Genomic DNA, 21,034 nt, shown 5'->3' with positions numbered 1-21,034 from the left:
CTCATCTTAGTAAATAATCTCACGTGGATACTGTAGATTTGTACCTAAGAGCTGCTGCTACTGCTGCTGTAGTCATAAAGACTTTTATTTTTTAATTTTATTTATATGTCACTTTTAACAATGCATTTATCTGGATATAGATCTAGATTTAGATTTACTCCTAATGAGCCAGAGGTACTATAGCCTTCTGTACTATAGCCTTATAGTGTTAGGAGTGTTTGAAAGATCTTGCCATCAGGGTCGCTTTTTTAAGCTTTAAGTTTTAGCTTTATAATATCCACGTGATGTTAGATACTCTGTAATGAATGAGATTTGAGCAGAGGTTGTAGTAAGTGCAATCATTAGGCTGTGCACGTAAGAACATCCACAATCTTCTTTAAAGTATCTATCATCATCTCAGGGGGACCATCCACAGCAACCTCATGGCAAACTGTAGGCAATCTGTGCAGGGCCGTCCTCAGCAGCAGCGAGTCAAGAGTCAGTACATGAGCCAAAGCTAGGGACATGATCCAGAAATACTTCTGTAATTCTTAATAGTTTTAATACGGACATCATTACAACTTTGTTTCATATTGTTGCTATGGTAACGTTCATCTGTAAATGCATAACTGTGAAAGAGGAAACGAAAAATGGATTCATATCCATGAATGAATGAATATAAACAGACCTGTGTTTACTCACGAACGCTCAGTTCACCTTTAGATGAAAAGTTGGTTAAGCATAAAGTTAACACTTAATACAGTTGATGTCTTATACACTATATGGCCAAAGGTTTGTGGACACCTGAGCATAACACTCGTACTGCATGTGCTTGTTGAACATCCCATTCCAGATTTAGCCCCAATTTGCTGTTATCCTCCATTCTTCTGGGAAGGCTTTCCACTACATTTTGGGGTGTCGCTGTGTGGATTTGCCCATTGAGCCACGAGAGCATTAGTGAGGTCAGGTAATGATGTTGTATGAGGAGGTCTGGGGTGCAGTCGGTGTTCCAGTTCATCCCAAAGATGTTCAGCGGGGTTGAGGACAGGGGTCTGTACAGGACACTCGAGTTCTTCCACTCCAACCTTGGCAAAACATGCCTTCATGTGATTTTGACAATGTGCACAGGGGTATTGTCATGCTGGAACAGGTTTGTGCCCCTTAGTTCCAGTGAAGTGAAATTGTAATGTTACAGCATACAGAGACATTCTATACAATTATGTGCTTCCAGATTTGTGGCACCAGTTTGCAGAAGAACCACATATGGGTGTGATGGTCAGGTGCCCACATATTGTTGGCTATATAGTGTAAATCTCATATGTGCAACACAATGTGATCTGTATGTGTGGCTTTTTTTGTTTTGTTTTTTTTTGTAAAAGTGCACAAGACCTTCACTTTTCTCTTATCCTTTGCTTCCCTGAAGACAAGGTTAGACTCGGATCTGACAACAGGAAATCAAATCCTCCGCTTTCTATCACGTTGTGTAAGATCCAGTAATTGATTTTGCCTCAAAAAAAAAGGTCACCCAGAAATAATTTTGTGCAATTTACATCTGTAGATTAATCAATTTTCCTCTGTCTGATTTGTTTTCAGTGTAAAACAGGTGAAGGTGGACCACAGGTCCCTGGATGGTAATTAGATTTTTTTTTTTTTTTTAACTAATTTTGTTCTTCTGTATTTCCATTCGTTTTACTGATTTGGCTGACTTCTTTATTCAAAGTTACTCAAAATGTGAGGTGGAACATAATCCAAGCATTTAGCTGAGCATTTAAGGGTTAAAAGTCTTATTTAAAGTGCCTATCAGTAGCTTTCTGGGAGTCCAGGGATTTGAACTCAACCTTCTGGTCATGTCATGTTATGGTAGAAAGTTTTTAACAAGAGTCATTAGGAATTTTCTCCCCAGTCCAATGCTGTTCTAATGTTTTGGAAAGAACTCTTATCATAGATATACCATTTTTAATATCAATATTGTTTCTATACTGTAACCATTCACAGAATATTACAAAACCCAAGTGTCTCTTATTAAAAGGCAGGATGTTTTTTTTCCACATCTGACTGTATGTCAAAGTCCTTTTGCACCCCAAAAAATTTAAAAGAAACCAAAACTTTGTTGTTCTTTTATCCTGCTTCCTACACAGGCTTAAACCAAGGGGACGATAGGAGAAATAATACGTCAGTGATGCCGTTATCAGCTCTAATAGACCAGCGGTCCATCATGCAGGTGGTAAGAGGTAACAGAATGGTCACAGTAAGAGAACATCTGAAAGTAAAAGCTGTAGAAGATCCATGCCAGCATCCTGCCATGTTGTTCTCCTCTGCTGCTGGAAGCAAAACAAACTCAATCCCTTACTATAAAGCAAGTGTGAGGTAAAGTACAAAAGACTTTTTTCCTTTTCTTTCTTTTTTTTCCCCTTTTCTTTTTTTTTTTAAGACCTATTTGATTTTGCCTTTTGTCAGACAGCTACTTTAAAAAATAATAAAAGTCAAATGCAAACAAGACAAGTAACAAAGAGAAGTAAAAAAATTTATTGCAGTATTTGTTCCGCCAGAAGTGCTGGGGATCCCTTTTTTCTCTCTAGGGTGACCTAATACATCAAAATCTACATTTACAAAAAAAAATCTCCCCCTGCATGTAGGCCACAGATACTGCATGCTCTGCTTTGAACAGAATAAATTATGTCCAGGAGACTCCATTGTACAGCATGAGTAAACAAAAAAAAAAAAAAAAAAAAAGGAGTAAAACATAAAGCAGAGGAAATATTTAAAAGGTTCTTTCCCTGGACACTGAGCTAAGCTAAAGAAATCCATCCGGTGCTAGGTTTAACTCCAAGAACACTTTATTAAGAACATCAACAGACTAATTTCCAACATTCACTTTAAGTTTATTTTTTTAAACAGATTTTTTCGTCAGAGATATAAACATTTTTGTTTTTGTGTTTATTGTTTTTTTCTGTTAAACTATGATACAGTGGGAGTAAAAATCACACAACTGAGTTGCTGCACAACAGCGAAGGAGCTCCCACACGTTTTCCAAACATTTCCTTCTAGATGCGTTTGTCCTGTTTAACTTAAAATGTGTCCACAGAATGCATTCCTGCAGGTCCTCACGACTTTTAAAATGCTTCCCCCTTCCTTCCTTTCCCTCGCCTCACTCTTTAGACAGCCAATCTCGCGCTTTTGTGAGTCCGTGAGTACTCTTGCCACACTGTCCGAGTTAGAAAATGTTGGATCCCAATAAAGTTTGGCTGCTGAGAGTTCCTGGTGGAGTAAGTGTAGTCTGATTAGCTGGAAGTCCCCTCCTTGGCTGCGTACAGTGAACGTAAAGTCTGCACCATTTTGTTAGTCAGCTTGTGCGCGCTCGTCAAGGCGATTTTCTTGTAAATGATGTCTGATTCCTTGATAGTGTCCACCCAAGGCACCAGTTTGCGTCCGTCCCGTTTCTTAGCCTCGGCCCAAGTGCCGGAGTACGAGCCGGCCATCCAGTGCACGCTGTAACCGTTGCTCGTCTTCTGGATAACCCGAGCTATCTGCGGCCGGTCCTTGTACTTGGGGCAACAGATGGCGATGACGTCCATGGCTTCTACCGTTTCATTCATGTGACCTGATGCATCTGCGGAATCGCCGCCTTTTTTGGATTTCCGTGACGACTACAGAGAAAAAAATAATAATAATCACAACGTAAGTATTAATTTGGGGGGAAAAAAAAAGCAATGGACATTTGCTACAATTTAAAATACTTCACCAAAGATGTAACTTCGAGATTAAATCAATCCTACATTTAAATCAATTAAAAATCAATCCTACATTTTTCTGAAACCGCACAAAGGACTTACTCCAGGCATTTTCTCGTCTCCATCGCTGTCTTCATCGTACGAGTCAGCAGCGTTGTTTTTCGGGCTGGAGCCTCCCAGCAGAGCAGTGATGGCTTTGTTTCTGGCGTGGGTGCTAGCCGACGCCTCACCTTCCTCATCCTCTTCATCAGGATCCAAGTGCTCCATCAGTACCTTAAACTGCAGAGCATGAAGAATCAGTATGTTTGAACTGTCAGCAATAAATCCAGCAAAATACTCAAGATACAGTAAATGTACAGTAGTTCAACTCAAACTAAACCTGTAATACCATCAAACATTTTTAGTATTTTTAGCTCCTCATGCCTCAGGATCTATACTCGTCATTTATAAGTTGCGGCCGAAAAGCATTTTTGCCTTCTAACATTTCCAAATTTATGTTATGAAATAAATAGTACAGTAATAAGATGAGATGAAACCTAAGACTGGTGTGTGTGTGAAAGAATGCTTGCTTTTACTGTGTAATGTTCAGCTATCAGTGATGATCCTCGGGTGCGAGTTTTAAGCAGGAAACACCAGATTTTTTTCCTGCACTAGGGTTACTTACGTCCAAGTATTGCCTGACGATCCTTCTCTTGACTTCGTAGGTGAGTTCTGTGTTGGAGAGACTGTTGATCAGGAAGTCCAGCGTCTGCCGTGGGTTAAAATGCACGTTGGTTTTCCTGTTCACCGCTTTGTCGTACACTTTTGCTGACTCTGTGGGCGAGTATTTCTGGATTTTGCTGTGGAGGACAGAAAAAAAGATGGGTTTAAACAAAAACTGTTGAAGAAAGTGCTGCGTATTGCAGGTTCTATTAGTAGTAAGACAAGTAAGTCATGATTGTGTGATCTTGTACTTTTTCTAATGCAGTAAAATTGTTAAAGCAGTTTAAACCAGCCATGCAAATATCCTGGAAGACTACAAATAGAAAAAAAAAAAAAAAAAAAGTGTTAGGAGGTGGATCAGTGTGTGATGGATACCTGTCGGAGAAGCCATAGAGGTTCTTTAAGTGCTGTTTGAGCACTAAGAGGAGCAGGATGCCCTGCGAGGCGTTGGCAAAATCAAGCAGAGGCATGGGGTTGTCCGGCAGACGGTCCATGACCTTGTCCACGTCGTCAGCCTCCAGGTCCGAGTCCGAATCAGAGTTCACCACAGCCCGCTTAGCCTTCTTGGACCTATGGACAATGTCGTCGTCTTCGTCACTGCTGCTTCCCCTGCTGCTCACAGGATCCTCTTCCTCCTCATATTCTTCCTCCGAGCCGTATTTCTTTTCCCGCTCCTTCTTTTTCTTCTTCTTTTCCCTCGGCCTACAGTCCTTTAGCAAAGACTAAAAGGGAGAAAGTGAGCATGTGTGAGAGAGAGAGAGAAAGCATGAGTTACAACTGATAGGAAAAAACAGAAGAAAAAAAAAAACTCACATGCAAACACACAGACAGGCAGGAACAAACAGGAGCTCACCTCTTTGAAGGACTGCAGGAGGTTGCTGCCGGACACTGACAACGTGATGTCGATGTGATGCATGATGAAGAGAGGCTCCTCCTGGGTCTGGTACGGGAAACACGCCAGGTTGTCGGCAATGAACAGCAGCATGTTCACCTCCGTCTTCTGCGAGGGAGCAGATGCGGTTTGGCAAGTTTAGTCAAAGCGACTGGGCTCATGTTATAATCTTGAACACATTCCAATACTTCGTCAAGGTGAATTATTATAAATTTGTTCTAATGAATGACTGAATATCAGATTAAAGGTGTAATTAGATTTCAGAAAATCTAATAAAGACGCCTAGATAATTATTTTTCTTTATTTTTATCTCCAAATGCACATCAATATATATAATTGCTAGCAATTATCAAAATGCATGTGTCAGGTATTGACAAAGAAATATTTTCATTGCCTGATTCATGTAGACCTGGAATCCAACAAAACAAGAATACTTTATGTGCATGCATACACAAATCATGATAGATGTGGGTAGAAGGATGACGTGAAATGTCTAAGGGATGAGAGCAGGGCAGGAAAAATAAGAAACTCATGCAATCAATGAGAAACAGGTTACCATGACAACTCTGCTTAATAAGTTTTTATTTTAGACAAACTAGTTAGAGCAAATGAGGCCTTTACGTTGATGATGATTTAAAATGACCCGGAAGAATGAAACCCTTCATAGATAATCACTGAGAAATGCTTCAACCTAATGTAACAAACTGACTCACCGCACTATCATCAAACAGATTGAGCAGAGAGATGAGGAAGGCTCTCCGGTGCTGCCGATTTCCCCGCACCATGGTGAAAAGGTGTGAGCAGAGCGCCGTGCTAGACTCGTCCTGACGGAAACCCCGGATGATCGTGTCCCGGGACGCCATTATGGCCTGCTGGACTTGGTAGGACATCTTCATCCCCGCCACAGCCTTCATCTGGTTTCATGCAAAGATCAGAGGACAAGCTCTCCGTATTTTGACGCTATATAGATATAATTGGGCGGTGAAAAATTATATCCTGAAGGTCACTCACGTGAATAAATCCTGTGTACTTCTTATCAATTTCCACCAGCTGCTGGTCTGCCTTGTTCCTCATTGTGGGCTCGGGATCGGTTCCCATGGCAATCAAATAGGGGACACACTACGCAAAAACACCATAAGGACTATTTAGACTCAATAGATCAAACCTCCGAGGAGTATTTATTGCTACAGACAGTGGTTAAGTTGTGTACGCGTACCTGTACAGGGTGAATGAGACCCTGGTTGAGCGTGAGAGCGATGACGTTGAGGGCAAAGTGACGCACACTGGACTGTGTGTGGAAGAAGGCCTCCAGGACCTGCTTGAGGTACAGTTGCATGATAGAGCTGCTCATACCTGACGAGATGTCACCCATCTCCTTCAGGTCCTCCTGCTTGGACAGTTTCTTCCCTGCAGAGACACACATCAGTCGGGGTTAAAACGTACCTGACAAATGAAGAGGAGCATTTTGGCTGTGCGACAGACACTCACACTCCCTGTCAGCTTCCTGCATTCGTGAGTCCTCTTCCTGCAAGTACGTCTGTAGATTCTTCAGCACCTGAATCTTCAGGTTTACAGACTTCTTCCTGTCGGACAGGAGGCCGTTGTACAGGGTCTTTACGTCAGGGACGAACATTAGGCCTGGGTGCTGGATGAACAGGAAACCTAGGGAACAAGGAAAGCAAATTTTTTTTAAAAAAAAAAAAAGGCCCTTGCACAAGGACCTGACAGTGGCAGCTTGACAGAGCTGGGCTTTGAACTCAACCTTCCAATCAGCATCCCAAAGCCTTAATCACTAAACCACCATTGTCCTTACGTTTCAGAACCCCAATAAAAAGCACTGATGCTTACCCAAGCCAATGATGGCCTTAGTCTGCACCTCCTCGTCCTCATTCTTGGTGAAATACAGAAGCAGCTCCAACACTTTGTCCTTTATGACAATCTGGAAACAACCAATAAAACATCAGTGACCAAAAAGAAAAGTCAAACTGAAACTCATGTGGCCGGTGCAAAGGTCAAGTAGCAGACCTTGTTATTTCCTTTGAACTCCTCTCGGTCAAAGTCAAAGTGCCTGCACAGAGCTCCTACAGTGAAGAGAGAACGCAGCAGCGCCGGCTTGTTGGACACCAGCACCGTGCTGTTCGGATCCTCCTGGTGCTGGGTCTTTAGCTTGTTTAGTGCCCCTGAGAACATTAAGTACAATAAGTCAGTACCCTCCACACAGCTATCTAACACAACTCCTAACTATTCCTATAAGCTTGGCTAGGTTTTACATTAGTGCTGTCTTGACTACATTTCAAGTCCATGTTAGCATATTTATTGTATGGATAGGAATAAGAGACTGCATGTGGGTTTTGCTTGAATTAGCACACAATGCCATTGAATCAAGAGCAAAACTCTTACCATAGTACCGGTTAAAACAAGCCCAGACAAACTTGTAGTTGTGAGTGACCTTGTTCACTATTGCCCCAAGACAGCTTACACAATGCTGCACAACCTGAAGAGGGAAAAAGCAAACACATTTAGAGCCGCTGCAAAACAAGAGCATTGAATTGGAAACAGAAATGGTTGGAAATTTCCATTTGCCACACTTATGCCTAAATTTATTGCCATGCGAGATGTTTTCATTCCATGCTTTTACTATAACAAACACATAAAACAAAGAAAAGCAGTGAGAGAGCGGTACAGGTGGACAGAGTCCTTTCTGAATTTAATTCCAGAAATTAGTCTGAGCTCTGGAACTGTGGAACTACACAGCAATAAAAGGCAATTTCTTGTAATTTGTGATGATTTGCTTCAATTTTGTGCTGCCATCTTTGAGTTTTAACTATGGACATTATCTAAGAATTATGAATCATACATATTTGGTACACACACGTTGCAATATAAATAAATAAATAAATAATCTTTTGATGGAAACCTGTCAAATACTTTTTTTTTTTTTTTTTAAATAATAAACCTGACAACAGGTTTTTTTGGATGGCTGAAATGGCTTCATTATCTAAAGCATTTTTGATTTTGGATTTAAAAAAAAAAAAAAAAAAAATCGGTGGAAAGGAGTTACAGTTTTGAGAGATTTTCCTATGTAAATGAATCCTGACTCTTTACTGACCGTCATTCCATATTTGATGATGAGCTTCATCAGGTCTTCCTCAATGGTGGTGAGAAAGGTCTCGCTGGGATGGTCCATCAGAGGCACCACCAACTCTAAGATTTTAGCTACATTGCAGATGACCATGAAATCATTCTGGTTCTGTGAATGGAACAAAGCACAGGGGGGGGGAATTTTCAACTTGAGGGAACTTGGGGAGCAAATTTTGTGCTGTTTTTCTAGCAGACCACTAGAGGGAGCAGAAGGTTTAAATGTGTAGTTCAATACAGCGGAGGAGAGTTTGATGCTCACGTTGCACTTGGTGGTCAGGTAGGGCTGCATGGTCATAGCGTGTTTCACCATCAGCTGCGCTCGGATCTTGCTGAACAGGTACAGCGTGGTGATGCAGGCCACCAAGCGATTGGAGTTCACCCCTTTACTCTCACAGTCTGCAGGGTAACAAGTACATAAGCATTCAGAAACTATCAAACGCTAAAACTGACCACCATTTAAACATTTGCAGAAAATGGTAAATTGTGCTCAGGCTTGTGTGTGTGTGTGTGTGTGTGTGTGTGTGTGTGTGTGTGAGAGAGAGAGAGAGAGAGAGCGAGAGAGAGCAGTACCAGTGAGAGACTCCTCCTCGTATTTGAGGATGTGCTCCACTAGATTGTCGACGAGCTGGGCACAGGCTTTCCTGGTTGGCTTGTAGGAGGCGTCTTCCTCAGTCTTTAGCAGCTGCAATTACATCAGCACATACATCAGATTGAGAAAATAGCAAAAAGACAGACAAAACTACTATGCTGTACATCATATCCAGTATGAATGAAAGAAGACAACACTCACATTCTGAAGCAGCTGTTCGAACCAGTCATAACCAGAATCCCTGCATGCAGACACCTGTCGAGAGAAATCCCCTTATGCTTTATCAGGCATGAACAGAGACACTGCCTAATAAACCCTACAGGCATTAGGGACAGGGATGCGTACTCAAGTAATAACTGTTCATTGTGACAATGCAATAAATGCATGAATGAACATTTACTTAAAACTATTAAACTTCCATTTCCATTTTGCACCAGCTTAAGTCTAGTACCAAGAAAGCAGATCCTTCGAAAAAGTTATACTCTTCAATTTTATAATTAGTTACTTCGGCATTTTCGACAAAGACTGCACAGAAAATCTTTTCAGAATGAACAGAGCAGAGCAGAATGCAGAAACTCTGACAAACTTCATCAAAATACAGTACAGTGTTAGTTCTGCAGGGCTGAACTACTCCTAGTATAACATGCCATGTAAACGCATGCTGCAAAAAACTGACCCAAGTAACGTTTTCTAGCAAAGACTACAACAAATTGTCCATATGTGATATGAGTAGAGTTGAGAGAATAACATTAATAACCTAGATGTTAGCCAAAACCACAAATTCTGTACTTCTTAACCCCTCAGGGATTTGAGTGCTAAAGTAGTTGCTCATTTTCTCTGACCGGAAAACACACAAGCCCTGTTATCACTGTTATCACACACTAAATTCCAGCTTACCACATCAGTGATATTGATGATCTTCCTGGTCATGGTTTCCTTATCGTGGTTTGGAGTCGGAGTGAACCACAACTTCTGGAATGTTTCATTCACCAGTTTCTGTGGAAAAAGTAAAAATAAATAAATAAATAAATGAATAAAATGACCAGACACCAGAACATACATTACAATCTGAGAGCATCCATGAAGCGAATGGAATGAAATATAAACTAAATCAAAATGCATTAAACAGGTAAGAAGGCACGATGTATACCTTAATGCCTTCTTCATCGTTGACCCTTCGGATCATCTTCACACACATCTCAGTGATCTTGTTGAAGGTGGGCTGCTCCAGACAGATGTCTCGCAAGATCTTAATCACCCTCTTTCTCACGCTGATTCCCGTATCCTGCACAAGATGAACCCACGCATCAACACTTGAACATGCTACATTTTCTACAGCCTGTAGATGGCAACAGAGCATCACAGGAGGAATTTACCCAAGGTGAACTTTCATACTCCAAATGAACTTTAATATAGGGAAAAAAAAATGAGTCATCAGCACAGCTGTCTTATCGTTCAGACGACTGTGGAAGCTATTTGACATGAATGCCCAAAAGAAAAAAAGTCTAAATTTACCTGACAATTTAGCACATGTATGCTAAATTTCTGTGTGATGCAGGATTGTATAAAACCATTATGAGACCGCTATTATCACATAGCAAATTAAACTCTTGAGCTAACCTCTTATCTGTGACCTTTTGAGTTTTGCAAGTACTTTTAAAGCAGTCGGAGTGAGAGACGAAATATTAACGCACCAGTATCCTCTCAATGAGCATGTCGTAGTACTGCTCGGTCAGCTGAGGGCGACTCAGTACAAATCGGCCGAGCAGCTCGACAGCGGCCTCCCGCACACTGGTGGAGTTATCCATTAGCCGACCGTGGACTCCACGCTGCATGTCCGACTGCGCATGAATAACACACAAGAATGTTAGACCAAATGCCATTGCAATTTCTCCCCAAAAAGATGTCTCTGTGTATCCTAGTTCATCAGCTGATAAATAATGTTACATTTTTCAGGACAAGTTTGTTCCAAGGACCCAGGGACACGTTTTAAGCTTCTTCTTTGCCTTAAGTGTGACAACACACTCACCCGAGCCAGAATGCTGGGATCCACAGCTACCACCTCTGAAAGACACTTCATCGCTTTCGTTCTCACAGCAATAGCACTCTCTCCCAGCACTCTCAAGATCTGAGCAACACAAAACAGCAGGAGGCTTTTTGTAGCAAGACATTGCCGGCACACAGAACACCGAAAACTTGTAGGAATCCTTTTCTCAACCAATTTAAATATCTTTAAAATGTTTTCTCTGTATTACACATCAGGGTTCCACTCTTTCCCTCAAGCTGTGTGAATGCTTTCTTACCTGCGTTAAATAAATATCAAAGCTCTGTGCAAACGGCCTCATAGAGGCCAAATATCGCACAACTAAACAGGCGTCTTCGTAGTCCACAGTGTCCGAGTTCATTCTGAAGAAGAAGAAAAAGTATTAGACCGGGATCAAGACAGAATACAATTTATCTAAGAGAGAAGTCTGATCATATACAGATGTACATAAACGATCAGGTAAGAAAAGGGTCACCCATGCTTACTTCAATGTGCCAAACTGCGATGGAGTGGTCTTGATGATTGAACGCAGGAACTGCTTGCGCTTCTCGGCTCTCTGCATGATCTCGCCCGTGGTCTCTATGTCCTTGGCATGGTGCGCTCCTTCTGCAGAGTCTTCTTCCTTCTGGTTCTGAGACTTCATGGCCTTCTCTGTCTCTGTAGTGGTGTCCCTGAACCACTGAGCGATGTAGAACTTCCTCGCAAACTGGCAGGTCACAAGAACACTGTTAAGTTACATTCCTTTACAAAATTTCTCTAACAAATGAACTTAGGCAGTAATTTACACAAACCAGTGTAAATTAAATGGTTATCTCCTTTTAAGATTCAATAGTTCCACACTATTTTTAAGGGTACATTAAAAAAATTTCAAGAGAGGGGATTTAATCGATATATAAACATAGTCCTCACCAAAAGAGAGGGGTCAGTCTCCACGTTTTCATCCAGATAATCCAACAGAGCTTTCTGAAGCTGCTGGGTCTCATCATTGCCAGATGCCTGGAGAATTAACACCGCAATAACGATTAATAAAGAATATAAAGGGAAGAGATCAGTGTATCGACTGAGGATCCGTATAAATTACAGTTTACCTCTCTGAGGATGCGGTCTATAGATCTCTGGTCCATTTTGCTAGTAACAGCGTCTTTGCGCAGGCGAGCAGCGACCGTTCCCAGGTAGTCCAAAGAGGCCACTCTGAGTGCCATCTCAGTCTGTTTGTTACTGAACTGGTGCACCTGAAGACAAGAGACAAGGTGGTGGGAAACTGGGCTAAAAAGTGGTAGCTAACATAACATAAAATAAATGTATGGTAAGCTATTTAGCCAGTTGTGTGCATAACACATATAATCATGTAGCCCGTTGTGTCTGTGCACTCAATAAAACATTGTGGCTATGAGATTTGGAGTTTTGTCCTCATTAATCACACACAGAAGATATTATTTGAGTCTGGTTATCTTAATTTCCCTCTCAGCATGTTTATCCTCAAGGTGTACTGCAGCAAGCAGGAGAGTTACAAGACAGCATTGTGCTGGATTTTATTTTTCTCAGTTTCGTCAGTGTTTCCACAAGCCTGCATGTTCCCGATGCTGAAAAGATCATCTGTCATCCATGCACACTAATTACTCTGATGAGTGGGAAAAAAAATTCTACTTTAGCTCATGCTACAATTACAGCATCGAGGCGAGTCTCATCTCATTCAGAGTCTCAGTCAGACCCAATGAAAACTTTTGATTTGCAAGAGTCTATAAAGGAGCAGGAATTACTTACCAGTAACCGGCCTAGGAGGCTGAGCAGCAGTTCGGCAGCGGGCCACTCCGGTTTGTTGACTGTTGAGAGAAGGTCCTGCACGAAGTTTTCAAACAAAGGTCGATAGTCCTCCTCTCCCTGTTTGCTGCCACATCTGAAAAACGAAAGCAGGGTTGAGATTAAGCAGGTCAGCTGCGCTAGAGTGCTGCAACAAAGCCTAAGTGTCTCTGAGCTCTTACTTTTTGAGGAAAACAGAGAGGAAGTTTTGTGCTGTCCTCATTGCAGTCTCATACGAGTTTGTGATAAGGACATCCTGGTCCACCTAGAAATAACATCGCCAATTAATCTCTTGACATTAATACTTGATAAATCCTGTATACTTTATTTGGTATGTCCATTAAAAGTGTATTCTCTTACTTTCTTTTCGTACTCATCATCTGTGTTATCCTTCTCAGTGGGAAGATGCACCACGCACTGTATGAGCTGCAGCACCAAAGCCGTCACCATCTGGATGTACATGGGTTCCCCGTCAACGTCGCTACTGTTCAACCTGATAAACAGGGAAGACCAAATATGGGTTATGAAATATGACAACTGCATAATATGGTACTTAATGAAAGGAAATATCAGGCAACCTAAAGTTTCTCAAGCTTCTCTTGCTGGTGGGGAGCCTGGCGAGAGAGGTAAAGATCTCCTCCAGAATCAGCTGCCTGTGTTTCTCATAGCGGGAGAAGACCTGGAGAGGAAAGACACCATCGTTCATGTTCAAACATAAGACTCCATGTGCCAAGGTCTTTAAGATGGTGAGTATAAAGGTGATGAAAACTTACAGCAGTGACCAACTTAATGGCACAGAGTTGAAGCTCGCTGACGTTCTCCACAAAGAACGGTGTGATCCCCATTGAAGAGACCTGCAAGAGACAGAACCGAGGTTAGCACAGACTTCCTTTTAAAGGATGCACTGACGAAACAGACGAAGCAGACACTCACCTGCAGAATTGTAGTGTCAGTTAGTAGCTGGATCTCCAGCAGCTCTGAGATGTTGCTGACGATGTCACACACTTTGTTGTAGAGCATCACGATAACTCTTTGCTTGTGTGTGGAACACTTGGCCCGTTTGGCTTTTGAGCTCAACATGCCACCTGGAGAGAAAAAAAAAAAAAAAAACAGAAAGGGTGAATCACCAATATATTGAGGTAGATCCACTGGCAACTTTTTATGGCAAGTTAACTTCAGAGTCATGCCACTAGAGGGCAATGTTGGTTTAAATTTACCAGATAAAAGTTGTTCTTGGCAACAAGAAAACTTTGACAGTAAGTGTTGCCTATAATCGTGCTTTATGACACTAGCAAGTCACTGCTGTCATTTGCACTCTGTCACATGTGGGCCTGTAGCAACTGCTCCCACTGCTGAATGTGTGTGTGCAGCTTATTTAAGTGCTGATATGAGATTGTTGTATTTATAATGTATACTTCAAAATCTATTAAAAAAACAAAACAAAACAAAAAAAACCACACAGTTACCTTTGTTTTAAAATGCATTTTATATTCTACACAAAATATTAGAACGGCTCGTTCGTCATTTCTGAGCACCAAACAGACACGGCTGGTCCGAGGAACTCACTGGAGCCAATTGTTTGGATTTGTGGCTTTACGGAATCATCTGTAATTTGCATAAAATTGGGAAAATCTAATATTTTGTGCACCACGCTGTTGCTGTGTTACTTGCTGTTGTTGCTGGAAATCGTAAATGGGACATGCACTTGTGTTGAAAATTAACGGTCACCTGTTGCTTGCTAGAACGAATGCAGGGTAAGAGACACCGGCGTATTACGCTTAAAGTACTAAGTTAGCATTTTCCCAGCGTTAGTCAGCGTAGCTCAAAGTAAAAAAATTGAAATGGTTCATATTCTACCTCAACACACAAGGACAGAACAAAACCTTAGGGAAAGCTTAACTCATTGAAATAGTGTTTTTACTGTATTGCTCTAGTGCAGAAAGTTGACTAAAACTAGTTTCAGGAAGACATTTCTGACGTTAAATTTGCTTGTAAAATTGTCACCAAACATTTAAATATTCTTGCAGGAGATCTGATCACTGACCTCCGTGTGGGTCCACTCTATAGACGGGGTCATACTGAGGGTACAGGGTGTTCTGCAGATGGAACTTGGTGAACTGCAGCACCCTCTCGATCACATCCTCGATGTAGACGGCCTTCGGCATGCGCAGCGAGGTCATGATGTTCAGAGCCGTCAGGCAAGAATCGGCCGATTTGGTCACCCGCTCCATGATGAGGTCACGCCATAACCGCTCTTCATCCTCTGGCTCGTTGTCCTGAGATATAAATAGGAAAGACTCTCTGTTATTAACCATCCACAGGAGAGCTGCAGTGTGTGCAGCGTTACAAGTGGGAGTGTGAAAACTACACTCACGTGGTTCATGAGCGTGGAGAGCTTGGCGCCGTCCTGTATGTTTTTCTCCAATATGCTCAGCACTTTTACTAGCTTGTCGGATGGAATCTGTAAAGTGAAAGAGAATGGATTTGTAGCGACATTTGGCAAAATAAAGTGGCTAACAAATAGAAGAAGCACATAACTATCAGGTTAACATCTTAGATAAACACACAGTTAGAGTTTGGTATCGCTTAGCATAAGCGCTGCACTTATTGTATGGTTTATACTGACTCTGTTTAAACATCTTGCATGATCAGCATTTGGGGTGAGGGGAAAATGTGTAAATTTTGTGGTGCTGTTGTGGTTAATGTCTGTAACAAGACAGACGGTGATGGGCGCATCGCCAGCTGTGAGCTGACTGAACCCCAGAAGCAGCGTACCCTGTATGTGATGCCCATTGCTTTGATTTTGGCCGATTCACTGCCCAACTCCGATAGCTGGTGTTTCCCAAGAAGCAGCTCCTGAGGGATCTCGTCATCGTCTGCGGCTGCGAAGGGAATGCAAGATTTCTGGTAAGAACTTGCAGTGTCACAACACAAAACAATAAACCATCATGCACTGGCTTTAGCGGCAAACTAATTAAAATAATGTGACCACTGAAAGTTACATACTTAACGACGTCAAGTCCACATCCTCCAAGTTTTCTAAAATATTGTCCACACTTGCCAAAAACCTCTTGAATGTCGAAGAGTCCATCATTTCTGTTTGGGAGAAGGAAAAATTTTACAAGTCATACGAATGGTGGAATCAGTGGTGGCATCCTGAGTTTAAAACCCAAAAGTACCTTCTGGAGTTAGCTTCGGCTCGTAGGCTTTCCTCTTTTTCTGCTTCTCCTTCATCTTCATCTTTTTGAATACTGATAAGAAAAGAGATGTCTTGTAGGATGCTACACAAACCATTGGAACACCACGATGGAAAACAAAAGAAAAATGCTTTGTGTGTGTGTGTGTGTGTGTGTGTGTGTGTGTGTGTGTGTGTGTGTGTGTGTGTTACTTACCGTCACTCATGCTGGGTGGAGGAGTCTCGTTCCCAGAGTCGTCTGGACTGTGGTCTCGGTATCGGCTGCCTGATCCTCGGCGGCCCTCAGTGTAGCCTCCACTACGCCTGCGCTCTCCGGAAACCTTTCTGTCCTCGTACTCCCACGCCCGATCCCGGTCCTTCTTCGATCGCTTTGGGGCCGCTGTGAGTCAAAGATTTTACTCTCAAATCACAAAACCAAATTTGTGGGGAAAAAACAGTTCTGACCCTACATGGTTGGTGGAGGAATTTTTGAATTTTACTCACACTCCGATTCAGCATCATCGTCCGAGCTGACCTCGGCATACTTGGGCTTCTCGTTGGCTGTACTGCGCTTACGTTTGTTCATCTTTACCCTTTCACAAAGAGGCATGGTGGACTCGATTTCTGCAAGCAGATGCGGAGGAAGCTCCTTCAGCACCGACTCATCAATGCCCCCTTGAAACAAGTTAATAAAGACTGTTACTCCTTTATTTAATTCAGTCATGGCTCTCCAAGCAAATCTTTATGCAATACATCATTAAGGCAGTGTTTCATAGTTTACGTATCCAGGTGTTACTGTTTTGAAATATGCAACTAAACTGTCAGGAGTGATTGTCATGATTATCTTACCTTTTGAGGACTTCCCATAGGAAGGCCTGTTCTTGCTGGATTTGGAGCTGGTCGCATGCCTCTCCTTGATGATTTTCTGCACCTCGTCAAGGGAGAGCTTCTGAAGCACCACAACAGGCTTGGACCGTTTGCTGATGTCTTCTACCAGCCCGAGCCTCTCTAGCTTCACCCGTGGCTGGCTCCAAATCTCCCCAGGTCGTCTGGGTTCCGCGTTCCCATCCTTGTCGCGTTTCAGCTTGGGAATGACGAAATTCTTCAGCGCGCCAGACTTGCCGCCTAGAAGGAAATCAGGAAACTCTCCAGCTCTGCTGTCAGGGGGTGGCACCTTAGAGCCATCAGTACTTTTCCTGGTACCATCAGAGCTCCGCCTCTCCTCTTTGCTGTTGGGAGATTTGAGGTCAGATCGGGGCCGACCTGAGTCTGGCCCACTTCGGCTTTCCTGTTTCACGCGGGGACTGTCGGGCCGGGAGCGGTGCTCAGGAGAGCGCCTGTCCCGGTGTTCTCTAGATTCGGACCGGTGTTTACGCTCACGATCTCTGTCTTTGTCTCTGTCTTTATCTCGGTCCTTGTCTCTGTCCCTGTCTCGACCAGGGCGGTCTTGCTCTGACCTGCTGGAGGATTTTGGTGTTTCCGGCCTTCGGATTTTGGAGCCGTCACTGCTGCGCTCCCTGTCCCGCTCTCTATCTTTGTGTTTTTCCTCTCTGTGGCCGTCCCGGGAAAGCTCCGGACGGCCGTCTTTTCGGGGAGTCTCAGGACGGATTTTGTCAGGCTTGCCGTCGTGCCTGTGCTTCGACAGGTCCGGTCGCTTGTCCGAGCCCTGCACCTTCCCTGAGGAGTCGCGCCGACTGTCCTGCTTGTGTTTTGGCGTCTCAGGGTGGCCGTCTGAAGCCATTTTCTGCTGCTTTATGACCTCATGCCGTCCGTCTGCTGCCCTCTGCAACTCCTCGTCCGTTTTTGACTTGAGTCGCAGTACCCCAGCTGAGTCAGAGCCGTCATCAGCCCAGCGCTGGGCCTCCTGGGCAGGCACAGGGCATTCAAGCTGCCCCTCGGCTCTTCCTGCCTGCTGCAGGTCTATGCTGACCATAAGTGCTGGACGGTTAGCCCCGTTGCTGGCAGCACTAGCCTCCTGAGGCGTTGGTTTGTTCCCTGCGCTGCCCCCACCGCCTACACCAGGGCCTCCGGCAGTACCAGCAGCGCCGGGCTCCTGAGGGTACGAGTCCTGTTTCCGCTTCTTCAGGGGTTTGTCTAAACAAAACAAATCAATATCATTACATCATTCAAACTTGCATGAAGGAACTGGCTTCCTGGTTTCAGTTCCACTTCATAACAAAACCAGTCTCAAGAGCAATTCACACTATATAACAGGAAAACTGCTCTACCTTTATCTTGAACCTCCTTAGAGCAGCGTTCTCGTTCAATAGCTGATTCGCGCTCTATCCTTTCGATCTCAGCCAGGGCGTCCAATTCAGCCTCGTCGTAGGGTGTCCCGCTGACTGCTCCGGGCTGTTTGGCAGCGAGTGCCCCTGTGTTCTGCAGCACCGGGACCTGCTGGTACCCCGACTGTTCCCGATAGCTGTTGCAGGGCAGATCGTTCTCTGCGTCTGAGCCGTGCTCCACGCCGCCGGACATAAGCTCACTGGGCTGCTCTGTCTCCGCCGATTTGACCCGCGATAGCTTCAGCGTCAGCTTGGTGGAGTCTTTGGAGGGCGAGCTGACGATGTCGTACATGGCGCCTTTCTCACCCTCCTCCTTTATCATTTTCTTTTGCTTTTTCTTCCGCTCAGGCGAGTCCATGAGGAGGTCAGGAGCGGCATCTCGTGGTGAGGTGTATGGAGGTGGGGACTGGAGGATCAGAGGTGGCCGGGATCCAACTAGAAACAGAAACATTAAAAAAAAAAAAAACAGTTGCACTGATAGCCACAAGCATCATTTAAATCAGGATTATTTCAGGTTCACACAAATCCTATGGCATTGATTTCCTCATACCTACATGCAGTTACCCTTCAACACTGGGATTCAAATGGGAAGAAAAAACTTGGCTATATTCAGACAGCTCAAATCTGATTTTTTGCAAATCCGATTTGATCAGGAAAGATTTTCTGCAGTCTGAACAACACAGGAACACTTGAATCGCTTTCAAATCAGATTAAAAACTGATTTTGGAAGCCTGACCGGTCATGTGGTTTATTTTTTTCTTTTTAACTTTCACCTGCCCAACACTACTCAGATTCATGCCTGTGCTGTTACTATGACGACCAAGGTGGAAATGCAAGTAAACGTGACTACAGCCCAAACAGCCAAATCAGATTTGGTTACTTGTAATTTGCAATGCAGAGGCTAAAAAAAGTCAGATTCAAGGGGGGAAAAAAAAAAAATTCAGATTAGCCCAGCTGTCTGAACACAATGCAGGAAACACAAAACCATACTATTATCACAATATTATAATGCATTTCAAACCAAAGTAACACTTGTGTGTATGATTTATTGTATACACTATAAAACCATTTGACTACTGTGGTCAAAGGGAAAAAAACAGCCTGTGAGCAACATCAGTGATTTGTAAATATAAGGTAAATAACAAAACAATGCAGTATTTCTGGCGAGTATATTACGTGTACCTTTTGGGGTTCCTTCGCTTCCAGCAGGGGAGCACACGGATTGGGGCGATCGAAGGGGGAAGGAGGCGTTTCTCATAGAAGGATCACTCTCCTAGAAAACCCATATAAATTAGCTAGAATCTCAGCTCAACATTCAGTACATCTGCCAACACCAATCTTCTTTACTAAGTAGCAAAAACATGTTCTAAATCGTCCTTTCTGAGGTTAACAAAAGTAATGTTGTGTGGTAAAGTGTCTATTTGCTACATCTAATTGAACTGGAGCATGTGCTTATATGGTTCTATCAAATGCCATCAAAACGGTTTCTGTGCTCATTGAGTGGTAAATAGAAAGATCAAGTCTTTTACAGTTTCAGAGGTCCAGAAAGTGGTGATATAAAAAGAGGATATTATTAAATTCGGTTTCTACTACATTGCTGAAAAAAATACAAAAGCATCTTATGTATTTGTCTTAATACGTAACTTATTATAAAACTTATGCACACATGGCCATTAGATCTGAATCTATTAAGGGTGATATTTATTATGTTTATGTACAATAGTCGTCTATCGCGCCAAATAACAAAAATTAATCCTTCTATAAATGGGGAGTCGTAATCTTCATTTCCTGCGCAGTCTAGGCTTCTGAATTCACACTGCTCACGACTCATAACTCGTTCACTCACTGAACAAGAAGCTTTGTTGATGCACTCTTGCAACACACAAACAGCTACTGATCGCACAAACATGTCAAGGCTTAATAAAATCGGGAACAACTCAAAAAATGACAACTAGACATTTCCGTCTTCTACCAACAAGCAGGTCTTGGGGCTGATGAGGCAAAAAGCGAGGCATGATGATGTGCATCTGCTCACCTCATTTCCCAGTCTGTGGACTATGTTCATGTACTCTTCGTTGGAGCAATGCCGTGCGTTGTGATTGGCTGAGTTACTTGACATTTGCCCGGAGACCTTGTTGTCATGGATGTTTCGCATACCAGGCACCATGGGACTAGCCACAGAGACTGCAAAAAAAATAAATAAATAAATAAAAATTTTGAATAAACCACTAGATAAGTTTTGACAAACTGGTGATGCTTCTGCAACCAAGCCGGAAAAATGTTAGTCTTACAGCAATACTTAAATTGCGGCATGTGAACTCACCTTGGATCTGTTGATGCTGAGAGTAGGTGGGAGGATGAGGGTATTGCATGTAACCGGCAGGGCTCTGAGGGGCGTATGGGCTGGGTACGGGGCTGTTTTGCTGGGGTATGAACCGGGCACCGGAGCCCGTCTGAGGCTGAACAAAGCGACTACAGGCACAGGAAAGAACTTGTCAGCATACACTAGGCATTTGCGAGTAAATACATCTTATGCCATGAAAATTGCAATTGAAAAACAAAACTTGCGGAATACCTGGGAGGGCTGGGCGTAACAGGGGTTTGCTGGTAGTTTGTGGATGCCGGGCTGCCATGCATGGAATTTTGAGGCATCTTGTATGGCGGCATCATTGGCTGTTGCATTATACCTTCAATGA

General features: G+C 43.1%; 1 protein-coding gene across 3 annotated transcripts in view; it reads right to left on the bottom strand.

The window, feature by feature from the left end:
* Nucleotides 1-2,798: 2,798 nt before the first annotated feature.
* nipblb (NIPBL cohesin loading factor b) overlaps nt 2,799-21,034 on the bottom strand; it is a 33,240-nt gene continuing 15,004 nt past the window's right edge. For all 3 annotated transcript variants that reach the window (XM_034312474.2, XM_034312475.2, XM_034312473.2), the window contains exons 5-47: nt 20,914-21,025; nt 20,662-20,810; nt 20,374-20,522; nt 19,521-19,611; nt 18,282-18,773; nt 16,903-18,147; nt 16,558-16,728; nt 16,271-16,453; nt 16,058-16,129; nt 15,885-15,974; nt 15,654-15,760; nt 15,253-15,339; nt 14,923-15,154; nt 13,812-13,963; nt 13,652-13,732; nt 13,457-13,557; nt 13,239-13,371; nt 13,061-13,143; nt 12,843-12,975; nt 12,167-12,310; nt 11,988-12,074; nt 11,564-11,784; nt 11,338-11,440; nt 11,064-11,162; nt 10,729-10,875; nt 10,185-10,319; nt 9,932-10,030; nt 9,236-9,289; nt 9,016-9,127; nt 8,705-8,841; nt 8,414-8,554; nt 7,705-7,798; nt 7,330-7,484; nt 7,153-7,243; nt 6,793-6,966; nt 6,521-6,711; nt 6,316-6,423; nt 6,018-6,218; nt 5,266-5,412; nt 4,788-5,134; nt 4,375-4,549; nt 3,813-3,989; nt 2,799-3,626 (exon numbers count right to left, since the gene is read on the bottom strand). In XM_034312474.2, the coding sequence (XP_034168365.2) occupies nt 3,261-3,626; nt 3,813-3,989; nt 4,375-4,549; nt 4,788-5,134; nt 5,266-5,412; nt 6,018-6,218; nt 6,316-6,423; nt 6,521-6,711; nt 6,793-6,966; nt 7,153-7,243; nt 7,330-7,484; nt 7,705-7,798; nt 8,414-8,554; nt 8,705-8,841; nt 9,016-9,127; nt 9,236-9,289; nt 9,932-10,030; nt 10,185-10,319; nt 10,729-10,875; nt 11,064-11,162; nt 11,338-11,440; nt 11,564-11,784; nt 11,988-12,074; nt 12,167-12,310; nt 12,843-12,975; nt 13,061-13,143; nt 13,239-13,371; nt 13,457-13,557; nt 13,652-13,732; nt 13,812-13,963; nt 14,923-15,154; nt 15,253-15,339; nt 15,654-15,760; nt 15,885-15,974; nt 16,058-16,129; nt 16,271-16,453; nt 16,558-16,728; nt 16,903-18,147; nt 18,282-18,773; nt 19,521-19,611; nt 20,374-20,522; nt 20,662-20,810; nt 20,914-21,025 (7,568 nt within the window). In that variant the 3' untranslated portion in view covers nt 2,799-3,260. The remainder of the gene's footprint in view (nt 3,627-3,812; nt 3,990-4,374; nt 4,550-4,787; nt 5,135-5,265; nt 5,413-6,017; nt 6,219-6,315; nt 6,424-6,520; nt 6,712-6,792; nt 6,967-7,152; nt 7,244-7,329; nt 7,485-7,704; nt 7,799-8,413; nt 8,555-8,704; nt 8,842-9,015; nt 9,128-9,235; nt 9,290-9,931; nt 10,031-10,184; nt 10,320-10,728; nt 10,876-11,063; nt 11,163-11,337; nt 11,441-11,563; nt 11,785-11,987; nt 12,075-12,166; nt 12,311-12,842; nt 12,976-13,060; nt 13,144-13,238; nt 13,372-13,456; nt 13,558-13,651; nt 13,733-13,811; nt 13,964-14,922; nt 15,155-15,252; nt 15,340-15,653; nt 15,761-15,884; nt 15,975-16,057; nt 16,130-16,270; nt 16,454-16,557; nt 16,729-16,902; nt 18,148-18,281; nt 18,774-19,520; nt 19,612-20,373; nt 20,523-20,661; nt 20,811-20,913; nt 21,026-21,034) is intronic.

This window comes from Pangasianodon hypophthalmus, chromosome 17 (genome assembly GCF_027358585.1).
Source record: "Pangasianodon hypophthalmus isolate fPanHyp1 chromosome 17, fPanHyp1.pri, whole genome shotgun sequence".
NCBI classification, from domain to species: Eukaryota; Metazoa; Chordata; class Actinopteri; order Siluriformes; family Pangasiidae; genus Pangasianodon; species Pangasianodon hypophthalmus.
Note: the sequence above shows the minus strand (reverse complement) of the source record. Positions and strands in the feature narration are given on the sequence as shown.